Source organism: Sphaeramia orbicularis, chromosome 13 (genome assembly GCF_902148855.1).
Source record: "Sphaeramia orbicularis chromosome 13, fSphaOr1.1, whole genome shotgun sequence".
Classification (NCBI taxonomy): Eukaryota; Metazoa; Chordata; class Actinopteri; order Kurtiformes; family Apogonidae; genus Sphaeramia; species Sphaeramia orbicularis.
The window spans coordinates 33,971,968-33,996,203 of record NC_043969.1 but is presented as its reverse complement, the minus strand read 5'-3'; the positions used below and the strand labels follow the sequence as shown (position 1 = coordinate 33,996,203).

General features: G+C 35.7%; 4 protein-coding genes across 4 annotated transcripts; 1 reads left to right on the top strand and 3 right to left on the bottom strand.

Moving 5' to 3' along the window:
• On the bottom strand, positions 1 to 933 carry LOC115431144 (putative gustatory receptor clone PTE01). The gene has a single exon (XM_030151382.1). The coding sequence runs from the start codon at positions 931 to 933 to the stop codon at positions 1 to 3; it is 933 nt and encodes a 310-aa protein (XP_030007242.1).
• Positions 934 to 4,335: 3,402 nt separating this feature from the next.
• Positions 4,336 to 5,277, bottom strand: LOC115431143 (olfactory receptor 52J3-like). The gene has a single exon (XM_030151381.1). The coding sequence runs from the start codon at positions 5,275 to 5,277 to the stop codon at positions 4,336 to 4,338; it is 942 nt and encodes a 313-aa protein (XP_030007241.1).
• A 7,267-nt stretch (positions 5,278 to 12,544) lies between these two features.
• Positions 12,545 to 13,480, top strand: LOC115431913 (olfactory receptor 13H1-like). The gene has a single exon (XM_030152628.1). The coding sequence runs from the start codon at positions 12,545 to 12,547 to the stop codon at positions 13,478 to 13,480; it is 936 nt and encodes a 311-aa protein (XP_030008488.1).
• A 4,475-nt stretch (positions 13,481 to 17,955) lies between these two features.
• On the bottom strand, positions 17,956 to 23,653 carry chrna10a (cholinergic receptor, nicotinic, alpha 10a). Its single transcript, XM_030152627.1, has 5 exons — positions 23,432 to 23,653; positions 22,000 to 22,145; positions 21,676 to 21,830; positions 19,981 to 20,513; positions 17,956 to 18,925 (listed from the first exon to the last, which is right to left on the bottom strand). The coding sequence occupies exons 1-5, from the start codon at positions 23,505 to 23,507 to the stop codon at positions 18,225 to 18,227; spliced, it is 1,611 nt and encodes a 536-aa protein (XP_030008487.1). The 5' UTR covers positions 23,508 to 23,653; the 3' UTR covers positions 17,956 to 18,224.
• Positions 23,654 to 24,236: the final 583 nt, after the last annotated feature.

Below are 24,236 nucleotides of genomic sequence, written 5' to 3'. Positions count from 1 at the left end.
TTAAATTCTATTTCTCCTTAGAAACACTATTACTGCCTGCCTCAGTTCTTTAGTTTTCAATCCATATATAATCGGATCCAAAAAAGGAGGAAATATTAAAATGGACACTCCCAGGGCCCTCCTCAGGTAAGGGGATGTATTATTAACCCTGTGAGCTGTAAGTGTGAACAGAGTATTGATTTGTAACAACAAGAAAACTACTAAATGTGACCCACATGTCTGTATGGCTTTTCTCCGGGCATCGGACTGATTAGTCACAAGACATGTGTATAATATCTGTGCGTATGTGTACACTAATATTAACAACGAGCCTCCTTGGAGAAAAACAATACCTGCTAATCCGTAGAGGCTGTTCACCCTAGTGCCAGAACAAGCCAGTTTCAGTAAGGATGGATTATTACAAAACAAATCTATAATATGCGTTCTGCACAACTGTAACTGTGCTAATAGTAAGATTAGAACACCAATTATCACAAAACTAATCAGCCATACTAAAATAATCATTTTAGCTAATTTATGCGGACTCATGATAATATTATACGTCAGAGGATGACATATGGCAATATATCTGTCATACGCCATAGCGCTCAAGATCAGCAAGTTACCTGTACCATAGAAATGAATCATAAATGCCTGAGTAATACATGCGGGATAAGAAATCAGTCTGTTCTTTGTCACAATGCTCAAAACAAGGTGAGGAAAAAAAGCTGTAGCACCCACCATATCACTGATTGGCAAGTTGAACAGAAGGATGAACATGGGTTTATGTAACTTCTTACTCACAGCAATAGCCACTAACACCAACATGTTGAAAAACATTATGGTTATATATGTGAAAAGACCAAAGAAAAACGCTGGATAAATGTGTGAATCAGGTAAACCCAGTGTCTGGAGTGATAGGAAGAGGTCAGAGGAGGATGCATTTGTGGACATGACGTCAATTCTGTAGTAACAACGCACTGGAAAAGAAACAGAATATTGACAGTATTATGTATAAAATACTTATAGTTAAGCAGAGTAGGTTTAGGTGTGGGATTCTTACCACTGTAGTCAAACGGTGTTCAGACAAAGGAAGAAGACCAGATAGTGGCAAATGTTGGTCATGACGTGTCCCTTTTTATGGACCGTTTACACAGGGGAGATTAACGCACACATACACACACATTCGCACAAACAGTACTAGACAATTCACTGTGTATGACCAAGGAATTCAACAAGAGATGCTATGATACTGTATGTAAAAAAAATTTAGAACCAAATATTATAGGCCACTGTTATTTATATGTAATTTTTTCATGTAGTGTTTTCCTAATGTGTTGCACAATTTTAGTGTGAAGCTTCAGCTCTTACAGTAATTACTTATACATCATGTACTTATTACATCATGAGCAGATTGGAATGGAATTTTTGGTAAGGAATTTAATTTGTGTGTGTATCTGTGTGTGTGTGTGTGTGTGTGTGTGGGGGGGGGGGGGGGTCCTTTTTGTATTATACTATTTTATTTTTTGTTTGTTTTATTTTTTCCCGTATGTTTTGTATTGTTTGTGTCTGAAATAAACTTAACAAAAGTAAAAAAAAAAAAAAAAAAAAAAAATGCTTGTTGTTCACATTCAGACTTAATGATAATTTAATCTGCAAAAATATACACTTAACTTCCATCAGCCCAAGTCAGATAATATAGTCAACCCAAACAAACTGTATTTTTTTTTAATCCGTTAATTATATTTGGTACATGTTTTTATAATGCACTTTTCAATGATTGATGTCCCAATTCAGTGGTATAGGTGATAATACGATGAGATTCTTATTTTATTACACTATGAATTATGGGTAATTCCCTTTGAAGAAGTGGCCTCAAGTGTCTGTAAATCTAGCTGTCAATCAGTTTAGGTTTTGCCTTCAGAGACTCAAACTCTGGGAGTCTGTGAGGGGGGGTATTGGGATTGGACAATGTCTCATATAATCAGTTGACAGCAGCACTAACACTGACCGCTGCCTCTGGGACCCATGTTAAAGTAAACCTTTACATGTTAAAGCAGTGAACCTGTGGAATGACTTTGACAAGGAATTGAGGATGTATGATTCAATTTACACATGTAAAAAAAAAGGAAGTGTTGTAAAATATGAAAGTGATGTATGATCACTGTTGTTTTTTGGGTAAAACAGGTGGAAATGTTTCATTCCTTTGTTTCTGTAGATCCAACTATTCATGAAACTGCAGGAAGAAACATTGTTTTTAGGGGTTGCTTTAAAGGGGTCATATTTTTCTAAACCCACTTTTATTAGTGTTTGGTTCATTTATTTGTGTATTTGAGGACCTTAATAGTTCCAAAGTTTGAATTTGAACCCTCCAGGTGCTGCAAAGCTATCTTTATATTCATTTTGGCAAAAATCGAGTGGATTTCTACAACCCGTTTTAATTCCTGCATCTATAATTAGTTACATCATGTCATTTGCACATATAAGGTCAAGACTTCCGACAAACATTTAAACATAGTCTTTTCATATTGTGTTCTTATAATATCATTAGTTGCTATATGTTTTTCAACATGTAATACTCTTAATTTGCTGATTGACTCCTATGACCCTTGTCGGCTCTTAATGATTTTTTTGTTTTCTGTTCTATTTGAATATTGTCTAAGTTAATTATTTCTATAGTAATCCCATATTTGCCTGTATTAGTTATCTTTTTTTCCCAGGCTTGTTCAATACTGTTTGTCTAATTGAAGTTGCTGATGCTTTTGACAGCTTTTATAATAATAATAATAATAATAATAATAATAATAATAATAATGATGATGATGATGATGATGATGATACTACTACTACTACTAATAATAATAATAATAATTATTATTATTATTATTATTATTATTATTATTATTATTATTATTATTATTATTATTATTATTATTATTATCCCATCTTTTTAGCTTTTATTCATAATTAATTTAAATATCGTCTATTATCTGTTTTTAGCGAGATATTTTCCTCATATTTTCTTATAAGAAAACTCTCATGTTACAAATCATATTTATCAGAGTCATATCATGAACATTTTCAAAGCTATATTTTCAAGATGCAGGAAACCTTTATTGTCCTCCACATAATGGTACAATTATTTCATGTTACAGGGTCATGAAAAGGGTAAAAATATACATTTGACATAAATATATATATAAAAAAAACACATAAAAATCCAGAGCAGTTGTAGCTGCATTAAAAGGCAGTGAAGCTCTTTGGGTGGATATCACAACAGGGAGGAAAGAGTTGGTTTCAGGCCCAGATGTGACCTGAAGCAACTGAAATAATTGGTGACAAAGGTGTGACAGGTGACGTAGTGGATTTTTAACGTTTAAAAAAAAGAACATTTTTCATCGGTGTAAAACAAAGTGAAAAATATCCAAACAGATGTGACACTAATAAAACCTACAAATGGACAATTTCACCTAGTTTCAGTATGCTTCATATTAGACCTTGCAGTAAGAGGCTGTGTTAAATTTGAGTCTATAAGCACAGTTCACATTAATAGAAACACAAATCACAGTGACGGTCTCTTCTTCAATGTTTAACAATTTTAGATATCAAGAGATTTTGAATATATATAACAAATATCTTACAATATCTGCAACAAAACATTTCAAATCAAGCTCTATGAGAAGTAATGTACCTGTCTCACTCCACAAAGGACAATTTTTATTTAATTAAACATAAAAATTAAATTGATTCTTGATCATAACAGAATGTTTGTTGTATTTTCATGCTGTCTAATATTTTTTCCACAGTATTTTTAACCCATAAAGACGCAAACATCCACCGGTGACCAAAATCATCTACTGATCTAAAACACTTAATACCTGTTGATCCACTAATCCTATCAATCCATGTAAATAATTTGTGTAAAATGCAGTTTGTCATCTTTTCAGGGTTATCAGATATGACCCATTTGGACATTCAGAGACTCCATAATTACCGTGGAAACAGTGTCAACTTCTACAACATTGATTCACTAGTAAAACCCGTAAAGTTGGATCAATGACAGAAGGTGTAGATGCTTGTTTTTAAATTCAGTTATTGATATCCTAGCTGAAAAAGTCACTTTTTTTTCAGTTTTTTCTATTGTAAAGTAATAACCTTTAAACTTACTCTGAATTTTCATGAACATCTGCATGATCAGTGAATGAAACATATGGGAAAATACCTGATTTACACTGAAAAATGCAAAATACAAGGTAATAAATGGTAATAAATCACTTAAGAAAGGTTAAATAGAGAGAGAAATTCATTTTGGAACTGACACAAAAGTAGCACTGGGTCTTTTAAAGCTTTCATCCTTTACAGACTCACAGCCACTCTTTTTTTTACAACTTTGAGGAGAGTGCTTCGTATTTCATTGGTATACAGCCCATAAACAATGGGGTTCAGAAGAGGAGGTACCAGGAATATGAGCATGCCCATTGTCTTCTGCAGCTCGGCGGAGACGTTTTTAAACCTGTGTGATAAAATCGTAAAAGTGGCGACGACTTCAAAGATGATTAATATGACAATCTGTGCCGTACATGTATTAACAGCTTTAGTCTTTGAGTCTGACTTCCTGGTTCCCACACAGGTGATGAGGATCTTCACGTAGGAAAACGACTGAACAGACACACTTATAACTTGCATGATAGCTGTAGTAAACAACCCTATGACATTATTAAGAGTCGTGTTCCCACATGTGAGTTTCAACAGAGATGGGTTATCACAGAACACATTCTTGATAACAGATTTACACAAAGGAAGTCTCGATTGGAGGGAAAAGAGTGAAACGATCAGAATCAAGTCGACACCCCAGATTAGACAAATAATAAAAACGACAGCTTTTGTTGTCATGAGGGAGCTGTAGCGTAAGGGCATGCAGATGGCGACGTAGCGATCGAATGACATAGCTGCAAGAATAAACAGAATCCCACCGCCGTACATGTGGAGCAAGAAGGCTTGAAAAACACAGAGAGGATAGTAAACACTGTGGGTCTCAGTGACGATGTCTGAGAGGACTTTTGGAAGCATTACAGTTATACCAACCAGATCATTTAAAGGAAGACTAAACAGGATGAAATACATGGGCTTGTGCAGATTCTTCTTCATTATGATCAAACTCAGCAAAGTCAGATTGCAAAAAATACCAAAGAAATAAATTGCAATTCCAAGAAAAAATATGGGATATTTTCCCCCAGGTGGTATCACAAATGGGTCCAGGGTTAACTCAGATCTGAACCCAAAAGATAGGTTGTGCATTTTCACTCAGACTGAGGATATACACACAAAGAACCGCATTATTGTAAAGACAGTCTGTGTCTAAATCGAGCAGAGGAAGACAGTATCGAAGCAGAGCATATGAAGTGTTTGAAAAGTCCGACGTCTGCCTCGCTTTATCAGACATCAACCCTAACCTTGATGTGTTTACGTCACCTTTGGCCACTGGGACCAGGTCAGAGGCTTTCCAAACAGGAAGATGAAAAGGGGTTAAAAAGTCACATTATTTACAAAAAAAAAAAAAAAAAAAAGATAAGGATTTTTTTTCCATTCTAATCTTTATTTTTCCAGTTGAGAAATTAGTTGGTGATTGCCACAAAACACTTAAAAAAACAAGAATCAGATGAAACAGAAGAACAAAATATTGAGCAAAAGGGAATAAATAAGGCATGTGCATGTAAAGAGACTTTAAAAGCAGTTAATTAAACATGAACATGATCCACAAACATCATTAAAATGTCTTTAAGCAGATCCTGAAAAGCAGAAATTGAGGCACATTTGATCATTCTGAGGGGATTTTACATATAATATATTATGTTTTTATCTTGAGATGATTTCTTTGAGATGGTGACAGTTTCAAGAGAAGGCATGAATCAAAACCGAACACAGTCAGATTTCAATCAAAATTTGTGACAAATTCACTATTTTTTCAAAAATATACCAAAAAAGTAGAATTTGTGCTTTTCTTGTGAAACTAAATTAAGAGGGAAAAATAACTTTATTTATTTCTGACTATTTGTTTCTTTTTTGCTCATTTTCATTTTAAATGTGTTGCTTATTTTCTTCATGTATAACTCATTGATCATTCTGGTGCTCATTATTTTGCTTTTGTTGTTCATTTGTTGTACATTGTTATTCATTATGTTGCTAGTTTTATGAATTTTTATTCACCTTGTTGCTTATGTTGTTCATTTATATTCATTTTATTGCTTATATTGTTTAATTTTTTTTTTTTTTTTTTTTTTTTTTTTTTTTTTACACATTTTTAATTTGTTGTTCAATGTTGTTCCTTATGCTGCTTGTTTGGTTTGTTATATTGTTTATTTAAATTCATTTCATTACTTATTTTGCTCAGTTTTATTCATTTTCTTGCTGACTTTGTTCATTTGCTGTTCCTTTTCATTCAGTTTGATGCTTTTTTAAAATTTGTTGCTCATTGCTGTTCAGTTTGTTGCATCTTTTTTTTGTTGTTCATTTTGTTGACTTTTTTGTTAATTTTTGTTCATTTAGTGGTTAGTACATCTGTTCAGTTTCACTACAGTTAGCGAAAAGGAATCAAATAAACCCAATGTTCAGCTGTGATCATTCAGGTAAAGTACTGTATATTTGGGGGTGGACAGTATTTATTTAAGACAACAATCTATTAATGCACAGGTTATTTTTCTGCAATGATCGAGTTTCTGACAAAGATTTTTTTTTTTTTCTTCCTGCAACATTTTACTCATCCTCTATTTGGTATGTGTTTGCACTGGCCTCTGCTCACTGGCACCTGCAGGAAGAATGACTTATTCTAACCCGTAGCTGTCTGGACGGATAAAAATGATATCAAACTGGATGTGCATCAGTGAACGAGTGGAGGGATTCAGTGAATAAAGAATTCTCTTTAACCTGTGAGGTTTGACCATTCCTGTCAGGAACAGAGGAGGCTTTTTTCCACAGATACCTTTTATCCAAAGGTTGTGAAGTCTGCAAACAAATGGACCAAAAATGTGAAAATGTGTTGTTTTTAAAGGTTATATTAGGTCAAAATGCCACCAAACTTCCACAAGAAATGTGCTATTTCTTTTGGGCTCATATATTTTTTTACATTTTTGTTGTGATTATTTCAGAGTTTGTTTCAGAGTGTTGCAGTATTTTTCACCAGTTACATTAGTTTTTAATGATCTGCTGTACTGGTTTTTATGCTCCACTGCTTTTGCTCTGCTGTGAAGGCTCAGCTGGAACTGAAAATCAACTACAAATGTGTCCAAAACCTTCTGTTTTTACCTTAAAAAAGTACAACAGATGATCTTCTGTTCAAACTCTCATCCAAAGAGCAGGATTATGTAAACGGATACACTCCAGTTTGGCAGAATTACATCAGCTGAGTGCCTCATTACTGGGTCAAAACACAGTTATTAATGAGCCCCTTTGAGATGAAATTACATAACGTGTTATTAACTGTTTCACATTGTAATTAATCCCCAGACGCTTCATAAACCCCCCCAGTTGATAATGGGATTTCTTGTTGTTTGCTAATGAAAGATGTTCGTTAATAACACCCACGGGAGTCTTCACATAATGTCAAAAGTGCAGGCAATATGTAGATGTTTTATTACTTATTAATAATAAAAAAGCAGTAACTGAATGATTTAACAAAACATTTGTGCAGATTGTGTTCAAGTTTAGATAAAATAGTAAAGCAATGCAATGTGGTTTGTATGTGGTAATTCAGTCCAATTTGTAGGATTTAACAAAAATAAAAATGGAAAGTTTCATTCTGCATTGCTCATTTAACAGAAACTGTAACATGTGTTGTATTGTTTGTCGTATTTATATTCACATAATAAACGCGATATGATCCAGAAAGTGAAGGTAATTGAAACAGAATAAGTGGTCAAACCAGGTCACAAGGGCCTCATTCACTCAAACACAAGGTCCAATAGGACACAAGGACAGACTAATATCTTCACCCATGAGAAATGGACACAATGGACTTAAAGTCTGATAATTGATTTGACCAGCTCCAGCCAAATCTAACCACAGAGAAGAAAAAGTACAAAAATAGGCCTTTATATGGTGAGTTTCTGTTCATGTCCAGAGAAATTTGGATGAGATAAAAGTTAGATAGACCTCAGTGAAACAGGACTATTTATAGGAGTAACAATGGTCGGTAATACTTCAGAAGATTCAGAAGTTTCTGTCATGTATGTTCGTTTTCATAAATACATGTGTGACCATGTCCTGAAATGGTCACACTGAGAGGACTGTCTGACTGTTGAATCATTTCATTCACAGATGTGATACAGTATATCTACAGTCATGGAAAAAAATTATTAGACCATCAAAAGTTACCAAAAACAATGGTTATGCAATCAAGTCCCAGCTCCTGTGTGTATTATGTGACTAAAACAGACAGAAAAGGAAACATGGAATGTCTAAAAGTAGGGATGCACCGATACCACTTTTTTCCAGTGGTATCTAAGCACAAGTACTTACATTTGAGTACTTGCCGATTCCGAGTACTGATATGAGTACTTAATAATACCATTCCAGTTCTTAGATCCTTTTGTAAATGTGCTTTATTGTCATTGTCATTAGTCTGACTGGAACAAAGTACTGCTACTGACATTTCATGTGTTGGAATGAGCGTTCCTCAATTAATCCAACAGGGGGCGCTGCTCTTAATTAACCATACTGGACAAATACCACAAAGAAGAGTAAAGTTTTTTGAGAAGAAGAAAGTCAGTAATAAACATAGAGACGACAGAGGTAACACTAATGTGGATACTAATGTTGCAGTGTTTTCGCTGGTAAGGTTTAAAAGCTTCAGGAGGTAGAGAAAAGAGAAATAAGCGATAAGTTTCGTTTTCACTTCCGCTGGCAGTGGTCTGCACTGCTCCATACCCCCATAGTATTATAAGTAGGATGGAAACCGGCCCAACCCTGGGTAGTTGTCATAAATGTGTCAGTAGTGTTTCTCTAACTCACACAGTCGCTCTTTGAACAGATCCTCTACCTCCATGGTTCCCGCTGGTATTCTCCGTCTGGGTACACACCTGCAAGCACCTGGAAAACAAATGGAATGTACGCAGAGGATGGACAGAATGCTCCCTCCGTATCTGTCTGTGTCTTTAACATTATTCGCAGTCAGGGTTACTTTTATCACCGTCATTTATTTTGAAAAATCTCCACACTCTCCACACATTATTCCACCGCCACGTACCTGCTGCACTGAACTGCAAATGTCATACTGCCATAAGTGGTATTGGTGCAGTTGTATCGGATTACTTTTACTAGTACGAGTACAAGTACACACACTGAGTAGTGGAGCCAATGGCCGATACTGGTATTGGAATCAATGCATCCCTACCTAAAAGCACTGTTGTTGTCAGTACAATGCCATAGCTATTGATGTAAGAACTGAAGTGATGTTGGTTATTATCAAGAAAACCATGGAAAATGACTAGATATCAGCTCTGAAATTAAGTTCTTATGAGCTATTTTTGTTGTTATCATTATATTTGTCCAAACAAATGTACCTTTAGTTGTACCAGGCATTAAAATGAACAAGAAATTGAAGAAAACAAGGCAGGTCTAATAATTTTTTCCACGACTGTATATCACATATATTTAAAGTGCTTTAGTTTAAGGTTCACCTGGCTGATCACATTCTACATAGGCCAAGGCAGCATCACAGCACCCTTGGTTCAGTTCGTATCTGAGGACATTTGCTGCATTTCATTACCCATTTTATTCTGTCACTCCTGAGTCTATCAAATAAAAAAATAATGTCTTATAAAAGGCAATAGTATGCTTTTTTTTTTCATTCTGAAATGCTGGAGTGGAGCTTTGTTCGGTTATGTAGAGTTCAGTTTAATAACTTTAATAAATAAATTACATGAACTGAATTGAACTAATCCTGAAAAGCTTATGTGATATTCAGTTACATCTGTTCATATGACTGTGGATGATGCAGATTCATGAAGAAAATAACATACGAAGGAATTATGAAACAGGAAATTAATTTGGTGGTTGAGAGTGTTGAAAATAATGTAATGTCTTGAACTGTGTCGAGTTATAAAGGATGAAATACAGCATGATATTGTATTTGTGTTGGATTTGTATTGCATTGTATTGTATTGTGAGAGATTGATTTCAAATTTCTTTATGAAATTATAACTGAAAATACACAGATACTTTGTTCAATAGGGGCAGAAAATATAAAATTGTACTTCTTTCTGCTCCTTTTCTTTCATAATGTGGGCATCCTACTGAAATGGTGAAGCAGACTTTCTTTTTCTTTCCTTTTCTTTTTCTTTTTAACATACAAATTGTGTTTCTTGTGTGGAGAATTATCCTTCCTCCCACTCCTTTTCAAATGTGCAAATGAAGTCATACTTTGTTTTCATGCATATGTATAAGGTTTTTTTTCCATGATTTCTTACTATCTGTTTTATTTCCAAGGACTAAGTAAGATTACTTTTGTTTTGTTGCATATTTGAAATAAACTGAACCAAAAAATAAATAAATTAATTAATTAATTAACTATTGAAATAACACACATCATATTTTTTCTGTCTGATATAAGTACCATTCTTTTTCAAGCCATATTAAAGCAGATTTCATGTCCTGGTGTCACATAGATAGATAGATAGATAGATAGATAGATAGATAGATAGATAGATAGATAGATAGATAGATAGATAGATAGATAGATAGATAGATAGATAGATAGATAGATAGATAGATAGATAGATAGATAGATAGATAGATATGTACTTTATTAATCCCAAAGGAAATTCTGTGAACTCTGTTGCTCGCATACATACATAAACACACATGAGGTGTAAGACTTAAATATAGAGAATAAGAATAATAAATAAATAAAAAAGTGACATAGCCATAATAAATGAATAACAAGAAAAGCACTTGGAGAGTGCAGACCTCCGCCAAGACAGATCTGCCTCCTGTGCGTGTTTGTTTGTTTGTTTGTTTGTTTGTTTGTTTGTTTGTTTGTTAGCAAGATAACTCAAAAAGTTATGGATGGATTTTCATGAAATTTTCAGGAAATGTTGATACTGGCACAAGGAAGAAATGATTAAATTTTGGTGGTGATCGGGGGCGGGGGGGTCTTTGCCCTGATCACCACCAAAATTTAATCATTTCTTCCTTGTGCCACTATCAACATTTCCTGAAAATTTCATGAAAATCTGTCCATAACTTTTTGAGTTATCTTGCTAACAAACAAACAAACACACACGCACGCACACAAAGCAAAGCGATCACAATACCTCCTGGCGAAGGTAAAAATAGGACCAATGGCCCTGTAGCTTACCGGCCAAATTAAAAGTTTTGGGAAATGTATTCAGATGCCATTTATTATCACCCAGTTCTGTGTATTTATTATATTACAGAAATAGCCCATGTTTTGGTCATATTCCAATCAGATCTGTAAAAAATTCACATTCCAACTTGATATCATTGATACTTACTGATTTATTGGATCAATCCACTTCCTATCTCTTATAATGGGAAAATTTTTAAAAGTCATACCAAATCCAGAATCAGATCCGGATTGAAATAATTGCAATACCTTGTGTTGACATCATCATACAGAAGCTGTATACCAAGTTTGAAGTCAATCAGAACTGTAGTTTTGGAGAAGAAGACAATTGAAATTCTTTCCCCATAAGAGCCCATGTTAAATTTTCCGTAAGTTCCCGGATCCAGAAGAAGATCCTGATCAGCATGTGGACATTATGTTTTGGTCATCTCCCCATCAGGGCTGGACTGTAGAAATTTACACTTGATATCATTTATATTTACTGAGTTATTGCAGCGATCCACTTCCTATCTCTTATAATGGGGAAATTTTTCAAAGTCGCACTAAATCCAGAATCAGATCTGGATCCAAATAATTTCACTAACTTTGTTGACATCTTCATCACGAAGCTGTATACCAAGTTTGAAGTCAATCGGAATTGTAGTTTCGGAGAAGAAGACGATTGAAATTTTTGTAACGGACGACAGACGACGACACCGGATGCCGCCTGATGACAATAGCTTATGGCCTGTCAGCCGGTAAGCTAATAAAAGGGACATAGCCAGAAAAATAGCTAGCCTATACAATAAAAAAACACACAATAAAAGCACACAAGGTGGTCAGACCAGAGATACTAGCCGGCATTAAGGTGCAGTCATCGTCGTCATCATCATCATCACCATCATCACTGCCTCCACCTCATGCAATCCAACGACCTCAGGGGGTTTGTATCATCCAGGACTAAACATCAGACTTGAGATTTACGCTGTGTACATGTGGAAGTCTATAAAAAAAAAAAAAACAGTGTTCAAGTACAAGAGGCTGTGAGTCTGTGTTTACTCACAGTAGGAGCTGAGTGGAGATTTCCACCTTTCACAGACAAAGGTACAGTTACTCCTTCTGTCAAAATGCTTCCACTTTGCATCTTTATGATTAACTACTAATGAAACTGTAAGTGTAAATGTTTCTACTATAATTGTTTTTGCAGGTTTTCTTTGAAGCAACATGGCAAGTAACACCACAATTTCCAGCGATATTCTAGTGATGGAAGGCTTTAACATATCTCCAGTCTTTAAATATCCTCTGTTTTTCTTGTTGCTGTTTGTGTATTTTTCTTTGCTTTTTTCCAACATTGGCGTTCTCCTTCTCATCATCACTGAGAAGACTTTACACCAGCCTATGTATATTCTCTTCTGCAACCTGTCTGTTAACGATATCATCGGAAACACGGTCCTTCTGCCTCGGATGATGGCGCACATGGTCTCTGCAGAACGCTTCATCACCTACAGCCAATGTGTGGCCCAGGCCTTTCACAGCCACACGTTCGGATCAGCCGCACATATGATTCTGGTCATTATGGCGATTGATCGATACGTGGCCATATGTCACCCCATGAGGTATAGTTCAGTCATGACAACCAGAGCGGTGATCGGGCTGTCGGCGACTGCATGGGGGGTGTCACTAGTGCTGGTGTCCATTTTGATCGGCCTTACTGTCAGACTGTCCCGCTGTAGATCTGTGATTAAAAATGCTTACTGTGATAATGCATCTCTGTTTAAACTTTCCTGTGAGGATGTGTCGATTAATGATATCTACGGACTCTTTTTCACCGTGCTGCTGTTTAGCTGCTCGATGGGAGGCATAGCTGTGACCTATTTCAGAATAGCCCTCGTGTGTTGGATTAAGAAAAACAAAGAGTTGAACAACAAAGCACTGCAAACCTGCGCGAGCCACCTTGTTCTTTACCTTATTATGCTTTGGTCTGGGTTTTTAACCATCATACTGCACCGCTTCCCAAATTACCCAGATTTAAGGAAAATTGCATATGTTTTATTTCATGTTATTCCCGCAAATTTAAATCCAATCATTTATGGGATGCAAACGAGATTATTACGGGAAAGAATTATCCATATGCTGAAAAGAAAAGTGACCCCAACCTAATACACTGCCTGGACAAAAAATAAATAAATGGCACATGCAATATTTCACTGCACCAGTTCATCAAAAATCCAAAATTAATGCAACTATGGATGAAAAAAATCATATGAACCTTATTGTGACTCTATTAAGTGGCAAAAAAAATGTCAGTGAATATCTCCTGTAATCAAAACCAAAGGTGGTGCAGTGAAATATTGCATGTGCAACTTTTTTTTTTTGCCAGCCAGTGTGTAACCTATGCACATGGCTCACACTGATTACTTTCCTGTTTTACTGACAGTAAAGTTGAGTTTCATCAATGATTCAACACTGATATGTCAATCAGCAGGTGCTTAATGTTTACTGTGTCCTATTTCTATGAGCTCTGTTATGAACAGACGTTTAGTTTAACACAAATATTCCAATGTACATGACATGGATTTTATTTTCAGTATGTTTTATATCATTGTCAACAGATCATGTCTTAATGAAATTTTACGTGTAAATGGATTTTTATTCTACTCATCTGTAATTTTACAGAACAGAAAACAAAAGCAAACCACCTTTTCATTATATACAGTGGTATTAAATGTTGTTATGAATCAAAAACACAATTGTGATATCAACCATCAAAGTTTGGATGCAGATAAGACTGAGCCAACTTCTCTGTGAACACATTCAAGTACATTCTGGATTTTATTTAAACCTTTTTTGCTGAACAAGACATTTATTAATTGGCCTAAGTAAGGTATCACAATGTAATGTTTTTCCCAGTGACACTGGATTTATCATCCTCCGAACCAGTCAAGTCATTAAACAACAACTCCTTTTGTTATTTATTTATTTAATTTATTTATTCTAAACCTGCCACCACCACCCCTCTTCGGAGGACAACTTTATTTTTAACTACAGCTTGTGTTTAACCCTTTCATGCATTAATTATGAGAACCTTAGTTAAGATTTTTTTCTTGAGTGTTTTTATTCCTCCATAGGCATGACAAAAAAAACAAAAAAAAAAACAATGTGATTAAGTTGTTTTTTTTCGTGGAGTTACAAAAATGTCCATGCGCTTAATTTTTTAAGTAAAGAAACGTGTTTAAAACCCAATATCAGAAATTGATATTAAAACAATGGAATAAAATCTGATGTTTTCTCACATTTTAACATATTCTAATACTAATTTTTACTCTTTTCATGGAGATAATATGCAAAAAAAAAAAAAAAAAAATCTAACAAATAACAATTGTTTTACACTGAAACATGTTACTGAAGATCAGGTTTATCAAGAACAGCAAAGTTACAGTAATGGTATGAATTACAGTGTATGGGATGATGCATAAGCATCCACTGTGTTGGCTGATATGGAACTGAAATAACAAAACCCATGAATATACAAGAGAACAGATGTAGAATAACTGTCCACTGTAGTGACCAGTATGCATGAAAGGGTTAAGTAACAATCTCAAACTTCATATTCACATGTTCTTCCATTCTTTGCTTGTATACATATACATAGAGGGAGGGCTCATTCTTTTGTTATTTACAAGTTGTTACATAAAATGTTCTCTCAGCTGTGTCATCGAGAAGCAGAATTTCCAAACTCTGGTCTTACATCTTTGAAATGTGACTTCTTTTAATTCCATTTTAGAATTAAGAGCCAAAACAACCTCTGTTTTTGCAGTGTTTCATACAATGGTAAATATTTCATGATAACAAATAGACAAAACAGGGATTGTTCCCTGAGTAACAGGCTGCTCTAGTCACCCACATTCACATGTTTTGTTCCTGTAGCAAAATTAAAGAAGGATGTTTTTATTAGTTTCCATTTGAAAGAACATCCCAACCCTCTAATGTCCATTTTTATTTATTATTACTTTTCCTGTATTTCCCTTGATCAAAGCAGTGACAGATCTTATTGCTTGTTACGCTTATTGCCCAATATATAATTTTGTTAAAGTGGACATACACATTGGAACTGATTTATTGTTTTTTTATTAAATTATAGAAAAAAGTTATTTTTTGATATACAATATATTAAAGAGAAAATCCAGTTGCATTCAGCTTCATGAACTGCCTCTGACTGCTCTGATTTTAAGAAACTGAACATGAATGATTTAGTATTTGTATGACTTTAACAATTATCAAGTTAATAATCAAAACTGGGACTCGTGGATTTTATCCAGTTAAGTCTGTAAATTTGTTCTTTTTCAATGTCAGTTTATAATTTTTCTGCTTGTCTGTGTATTTCATTTTACATTACATTTGTGTCTTTTATCCTTTTCTGGGATATCACCTATCATCTCTTTGTTACTGTCATTTAATCTTTATTTAAAATGAAAATATATATATGTATATATGTTGTTTATGTCAGACTCATTTATTAAGTACTTTACCAACTACATTTCTTAATGTCAAAATATTGGTTTTGAACACCTTTATAAAAACAAATGTGGTAGTTTTGGACCTTCTTGGTTTGCTTTTGTTCAGTTGAATGCAAACTGGTACTTCCAAATGAATACAAAACTAATCCTGCACTTCACTGAGCTTATAGTCAAATTGTATTTTTAAATAGTACAAATCCATTCATAAAACATGTCTGCTGATTAAGCATTTAGTCTGCTTTCTTTGGATTCAGACTGAGGAGTTTTGCATAATGTTAGGGATAATACACGTCCAATGCAAAGTGAATACTGATGATCCAAGGGATTAATGAAATAATCCACATGAGTTACATTAAGACAGTGTGCTCTCATGTTCCACTTTTGTGCACAGAGTGAATTTCTACCATCATGGATAGTTACAGTCTGTGTGTCTCACTCATTAATGGTGACAATAAAAGTAAATTACTTTGTAAATTCTGAATTCTTCTCATGGACTGTTATAATTCCCCTTGCTAATGACGTGTAGTTTTGTTTTCCAAAAAGAAACATATAATTCCTTGTACAGAGTAGACATTAACATGCAATGTTGTCTTTTTAAGGCAGTGGTTCCCAACCTTTTTTACTCTTGACCCCATTTTAACATCACAAATTTCAGACTACCCCAGACATTCAAAACGGAGACATTTTTCTCTTAGAGATGTCATAGTGGGGCCAGGCAGGTGAAGAAGTCTTTCCATTCTCTGTTTGGTCCAGTTTTCTGACTGCGACTGTGTCCGGGCAGGTTGAAGCACAGTAACATGTGTGGTCACATGATCAGGTCACTCAAGATATGCCCTCTCAGATATTATATCCTGCATTTTATTTGAATTTGATTTTTATTAGCAAAAGTGTGTGGTGTTTTAATTATAATGAAATATATATTGAATCATTACAAAAATATTTTTTGTTCATAATTATTTTTTTAATCAGTTACTAGAAATTGTAGGCAACCCCATTTGAATTCCAGGCTTGAAAAAACACTTTGTTAAGGCATGGGTAAACCAAAAAGAATTTAAATTTAAGTCTGATTTTTTATTTATTACCTCCGCCAAGGAGGTTATGTTTTTGCCAGGGTTTGTTTGTTTGTTTGTCTGTCTGTTTGTTTGTTTGTCTGTCCGTTAGTGTGCAACATAACTCAAAAAGTTATGGACAGATTTGGATGAAATTTTCAGGGTTTGTTGGAAATGGGATAAGGAAGAAATGATTAAATTTTGGTGGTGATCGGGGGTGGGCCACTGATCAGCCTTGGCGGAGGTCTGCGCTCTCCGAGTGCTTCTAGTTTATTTTAATAAATGAAGGGTGACACAAATGAAAACTCAGGGCTTTTTCCACAAGAAAGTGGAGTTCATGTTCTGACTTCTACAGGGTGTCCCTAAAGTCTGCACACATAGCCAAAAGTGCATATTCTCAAGAAAAAAAATTTTCAGCAACATTTTATTCAACGTGGTGTCCATCATTTGTGATGCAAAGACTGATGCGGTTTGCAAGATTCACATGAACTCGATGCAGTAACTCCACATTGCAGTTGATTTTATTATATTCACTCTTTATGCATTCAATCAAGTGTGTTCCATCTGTGATTTTCAATGAGTATACCTTCTCTTTTTGCATAAACCAGAAAAAAAGTCAAGGGGGGCTAAGGTTTGGTGAATGAGGAGACTGCTCTACATGACCACATCTTCCAATCCAGTTTGGGAAATTGTCATTCAGCCAATCTCTTACCACCATGGTGAAATGGGCAGGGGCGTCATCCTTTTGGAACCACTCAGGAAGTCCTTCACCAGCCTTTCAAGTTGGGGCATTAACTGTTCTGTCAACATGGCAACAAGTCTCACCAGTTACATGTTCATCAAAGAAAAATGGCCCCAACACATGAGCTTTCCACAAACCACACCATAATTGTATGTGCCCAGACTTTATGGACACCCTGTATATGTAACATAGTGTTTAAAGTTAGAAGACAATAGCAGCTTAATGAATCATCTTAACTAACCAGTCCCTGGTGTCTTTGTTCTGTAACTGTATTATTATTAAAGATAGCTACAAGCACAAAAAAGAATTCCATCTGCAATAAAAATTTATTCAATATCAGTAGATTTATTGTTTTGGGGTTTTTTTTACTCTGATTTTTACCTTGATTCTAACCCTTTACAGAGCATCGGGTTAAAAGTTGAGAACAAAAGTTTGCAACATCAAAGCAATGTACAAATAAATGAAATACAATGACATAGTCTCTACCGTCCTCATGTTTGGAGCAGCTGTGATGTGATGAAGAAAACTCTATAAAGTGCAGTTTATATACATGATTGGTAAACAGCTAACACTGTCATTTTGGCGTCTTTCAACTGTTAGATGGCTTTACCCATGATGAGAAGGCTCATGAGAAACACCATTATGAAAAACAACCACATGAAGAATCGATCTAAAACTTTGGCCACCTTCTTCCACTCCCCAGTCCTTTTCTGTGTGGCCCTCTGATCTCTGTAACAGTTGGCTATGTACTCAATGTTACGCAGCAGCTGCCTCTCAGTGCCTTGAGTGTAAGAAACCTCTCTGTCCTTTCTGTCTGTATCACTCACCCCTCCCCTCCTGCATCTAGTTTGTGTCCCTGATTCTCCACAGTCCATGCTCATGAAAACCCCATTCTTCCACATGCTGTAGTTGTTGGTAGGGTTTATTCCGATTGAGCCTCTTGAGCTCATCATCCGATCCATGTCATCTTTCTCTTCTGCAGCCACCGAGCCCACTGCTTCCTGTCCTCCTCTCTCCATCCTCTGGAAACAGTCCTCTCTGCTTGGCATTGCCTGACCGTTCATCGTACAGTTAGTGTTTTTCACATGTGGAGGCTCCTGCTTCTCTGGCTGTGGTGACATGCAGTTTTCCCCGACTTCATAAACAAAGCACATTCGCGCCAGATACTGTAGAATGACCGTCTTGGCCCATTTGGGAACTGGTTTGGCATCTGGGCCACAGTGGTGTATGTTCATGATGAAGATGGTCAGGGCAGTGGAGGCTGTGATCATGGTCATTGTTGCAATGTAGTACTTACCTGTAAAGAAATAACAACAGGATGAAGGAATATGATCAGAGTTTCACAGAGAACACATACAGTCACTCAGTCATCTTCTGAACTGCTTTATCCTTGTGAGGGTCATGGGGATGCTGGAGCCTATCCCGGCTACCTATGGACAAAGGTGGGGTCAACACATACAGTGATGGAAAAAAGTTTTTGGACACCCCATGCGTTTGTGATAAATTGCATTAAAAATCCCCCTTAAATCATTGAGCTCTGCCAAGTATTGTCCCATTCTCCAAATCCACATGCTCCCTTCTGCACATGCTCTGTTCCATCATTATCAAAACTGGTTTCAGCAAGATAATATCTCTTGAAACACATCCACGGCATGACATGTTGAAACTGTCAGTATGTTTTCTTGTTAACAATAAACCAAAAAAAATTTGAATTTGTTTGTGTCTGTCTGATGTAGCCACAGCTTCTGAAACACAAACAAATTTAACCCATAAAGACCCAAACATCTACTGATCTAAAATGTTTAATACCTGTTGATCCACTAAAACTACAAATATGTGTAAATAATTGGTGTAAACTAGTTTGTCATCTTTTCATGGTCAACAGATATGACCCATTTGGACGTTCAGAGGCATCGTAGTGAACATGGAAACACTGTCATCATCTTCAACATTGATTCACCAGTAAAACCCGTGGAGTTGGATCAATGACAGTGAATGGAAACACTTTGTTTATGTTCAGTTAATGAGCGATTTTGCTGAAAAAGTCACTTTTTCTTCAGGTTTCTCTATTTTTGATCAAAAATAACCTTTGAATTTATTCTGAGCTTTTATGAACATCTGCACAATGAGTGAATTAAAAATTGGAAAATACTTGATTTACACTTAAAAATGCAAAATACAGAGGACAATATTGTAATAAATGGTGGTAAATCACTTAAAAAAAGGTTAATTACAGAAGAAAAAGTCATTTGGGAACTGCCACAAAACTAGCTCTGGGTCTTTATGGGTTAATGATAGTATTTGACAATGTGTAAAATTTTTATGTGTTATGGAATATTTTCTTCTTCTTACCAATTAGAGGTACATTCTCAGATGGTGGCATGATCTCTGCAACCAACAGCTGAAAAACAGTGAGCGCCAGCATCACAGTGACACCTAAAGACACTTTCTCTCCTGAATCTGCAGGCAGGTAGAAACCCAGTGGAGCAAGGAAAGAAATCATCACACATGGTATGAGCAGGTTGAAGACATAGAACGAGGCTCTTCTCTTTAGTTTGAGCGTGTAGGTCACATCAGGGTAAGGGTCAGCACAACAGCCATATAAAATAATGTTCTTCTTAGCTGGCATGCCCAGAACCTCCCACTCTACATTTTCCACCAGGTCAGCCAGGTCAGCACTCTCCAAAGCGTTCAGGATGTCCAGCTGGTTACCATTATAGGTCCAGGAGCCGTAGGTGAACCTGCACTGCTGAGCATCAAACGGAAAGAAAGACACGTCCACTTTGCAAGAGCTCTTGGTGATAGCAGGAGAATCCCACATTATCTGGCCGTCGTGTCGGATCACCACGTTGGTGTCCATGGGGCCAGTGAAATGATCGTCAGCACTGGAAGACAAAGAAAAAGCTTCTAGAAAAAAACATTAGACTCCTTTGTTCACATTCAGAATGTGATAATTTTGCATTGATTAGGTTTTGTTTGATCCGCAACCCACGAAAGAATTGATCAGAAAACGGAGGCACAAGTATGCCAACAGAGGGCAGAGTCAACACATTTCAGAGTGTTTTACTCATTCCTCTGTGATGGATCTGCATTTTATATCTTTCCAGTTATCCATCATGCATCATGTCATGGTTAGTATATAAGCCTACATTGTGTTATATGTTTAATAGGCACCTCAATAGATCTTTTTCACAAAAAGGACATTTTTACTTATTACACAAGAAAACTCAAGGGCTGCATCCTGTTTATTTGAGGCAGGTTTAAAGCTTGGAACTGTGCATTGTGTTTCAACTAGAATGGTCTCTGAGGGAAAATAAACTGAAAAGAGTCAGAGTTAATGTTATCAGCAACACCCGTGCTTTTTGTCTGTTTATACAGTCGCGGCGAAACTTATTAGACCACCCTTGTTTTCTTCAATTTCTTGGTCATTTTAACACCTGGTATAACTGAAGGTACATTTGTTTGGACAAATATAATTATAACAACAAAAATAGCTCACAAGAGTTTAATTTCAGAGCTGATATCTATCCATTTCCCATGGTTTTCTTGATAATAACCAAAATCACTTCAGTTCTTACATCAATAGCTATGGCATTGTACTGACAAAAACAGTGCTTTTAGGGATTCCATGTTTTCTTTTCTGTCTGTTTAGTCACATGATACACGCAGGAGTTTGTACTTGATTGCGTAACTACTGTTTTTGATGACTTTTGATGGTCTAATAATTTTTTCCATGACAGTATAAGCCAAAATGTCTTTAGGTTGAAAGGTCTGTAAATGTGATGTAATTAAAGACATCGCAAAAATTTCATGACTATTCTAGGGTCATAACATTTTCTTCCTCTTGGTCATAAAAGTGGTTCTACTTTCTATGCGCTATTCTTCTCTGTTATATTGCAATACTGGTGTATAAAATGCAGATAAAGGCCTGAACAATCCCATGAATAATGGCTTCAAGGATTGCTCAGCTTGTGCCCTCAGTACTGACCAACTGGACCTAAGATAATTCAATAATTAACTGATTAACCCAATACCAGTCCGACCTACTTGTTATATAGGACTATATCAGGTCTCCATACATAACTACTAGGTATGCGGATGGTATCGAGTCCATCGTAATCATCTTTATTCCATTTGAGGTGTGCATCAACCCACACTTGCCGTATCCATAAATATGCAGTCAAAATTTGGTTTCGCTCGTCCTGTAAAACAATTTGTTAAAGAAGACAACTGTGACCAGCTGGGTTAAGAAGCCAATATACAACAAACTGCCAAACCTAGATTACTAATGCAACACAATGCATGTATAGTGTGTGGGTCTTTGCACACATTATTACTTAAACACCTTGTGCACATTATGGTGTTTTTTACCATGTCGATAATTTGTGACAGTGTAACCTGCAGGGTCACATTCAGGATTTTGTTTGTGTCCTCCACAGGCCTCAGCGCACTAGTATAGTTGGTGAATAAATCATTCAGGAGCTTTTGAGCGTATTTCCCATGAGCACACCAACAAGCTGGGACAGACAAAGAAACAATTAGCCACAAATCAGTTACTGCACATATCATATTTCCATGTTTTTTCTATTGTTGCCTAATTTGTTCAAAGAGAGATTTACGAGAATAGAGTTTGTGATGTGGATGTTGAGGAGGAAGGACATGGGAACCATGAGAGAAAATGGTGACAGATGGTCAAAGGGGACAAAGGGGATGTCAGGCTGGATTGCCTTTCTATAAAGCTGCAGAAAGAGATCAGGCAAATCTTCCATTAAGTACCAGTAGAAACCTTCTATAATCAACATGTGTATGTGCAGTAGAGTATGTGTTAATCCACGAGACATACAACATATGAGTATCAGACTGAATTTACACATGAAAACATTCACGTGCCTGAAAACAGGCATGACAGACATATTAAAAATGCAATCACAGTGACAGTAACGTCCATTTTTGACATTATTCATGGTACATATTCAGATCTTAATATTACAGTCAAGTCTGTTGGATGGTAGCTTTGGAGTTTAAAAAAAAAATTGCAATTTATATTTCTGATGCTTGTTTTTAGTAACAACAATAGATTTAGTCAAGCCAGATGTTAACCCCGAACTGCTGTTTCAGTAAAGCCTTTGAGCTGGATACAAAGATGGTCCATGGGATTATGATGTTAACAAAATCCCTTAACAACTGGCTGCAAGTTTACAGATTCTGGGAAAAAGCTTGCATGGAAGAGCATTGTATCTGAATGAAAAACAATGATGAGTCATAAAATTATAAAACAATGACTTCACTATAAATGAAAGGAAAGTGAGAGCCATACGAGGGAGGAGGGTGGGGCATGGGGGGGTGGGATGAGAAAAGTTTATGTGATATTTTTGTTTTGTTTTGATTTTTATCATTATTTATTTCTTTATATCTTCTTTTCTCTTCTGATGTTCAAAAATTATCCCTGTGTGGTGTATCTGTAAATTTATACATTTATGTATGTTCCCTCTGTAAAATGCACTATATCTCACTGTAACAAACTGCACATGTTTGCTAAACACCATAAACATCTTGTAAGAGCTTCCATGAAAAAAAAAAAAAAAAAAAAAAAATGCAAAAATTAAAAACAAATAAAAACAAATCTTCATAAAAAAAAAAAAGACTTCACAAAAAGAAACTTAACTGATAAATCACATTTCACAACATATTCAACTTTTTGTATGTTTCTTCAATTTGACAGAACAAACCTATAGCTTCAGTAAATTTAGAAATAACACATTTTTGTATTTTTAGACATAAAACAAAATGAACAGAAACTTACTTGGTAAAACACAGACATATAGAAGCAACAGAAACAAAAATCTGGTTCTCCATCGTTTCATCTTGCTGAAACACATTATCTTGATCCGAAGACCATTTGAGATGCCATGCGCGAAACAAGTTTCATTCAATGTAAAACAAAAGGAAAACAAAACGAGAAGTCTAAATGATCACGAATGCAGCAGTGATGCGTTTTTTTCTGTATCCTTGTACAGGACAGCAAGTGCACTGTTAATACCCGAAAAAGACAAGAGAGGCGGGGCAGCAGATGGACGTCTTAACTGGACGCTAGTACACGTTAACCCCATGTACACATACAACCAAACACAATCTTAGATCAAACATGAGCCACATTCAAAAAAAAAAAAAAAAAAAAAAAACAGCAAAGAGGGTCATCCTTTATCCCATTGGCGCTGTTTCAGCACCACGGACAGCTCCCATCCTCCTCCTCCATAAACACAAAATAAACATCTTTGTTTATTATTGTTGTTGTTTACATTACTCTGTTTTTTCCGCTTCATTTACATTATTATTATTCCCTTATATATTTTGATACAATATTCAAAGTGCGATCCGTGATCTGTGCATTATGATGATAGGCTGCGCCACCCAAAACGTGTCAACGTCAGGGCTTCACTTTCTCTTCCGGGTGCTGATTTTGCCGTATTTTCCTCCTATTATCAGTCGCTCAAGGAAAATACTGCACAATATTGCAGGCCTATTAGCATTTGACTATAATCTAGCGGGAAAAAAATGTCGCAGGAATTAAATATGGCCGGTTGATCCTCAGCTGTTTTAAGGTTCCT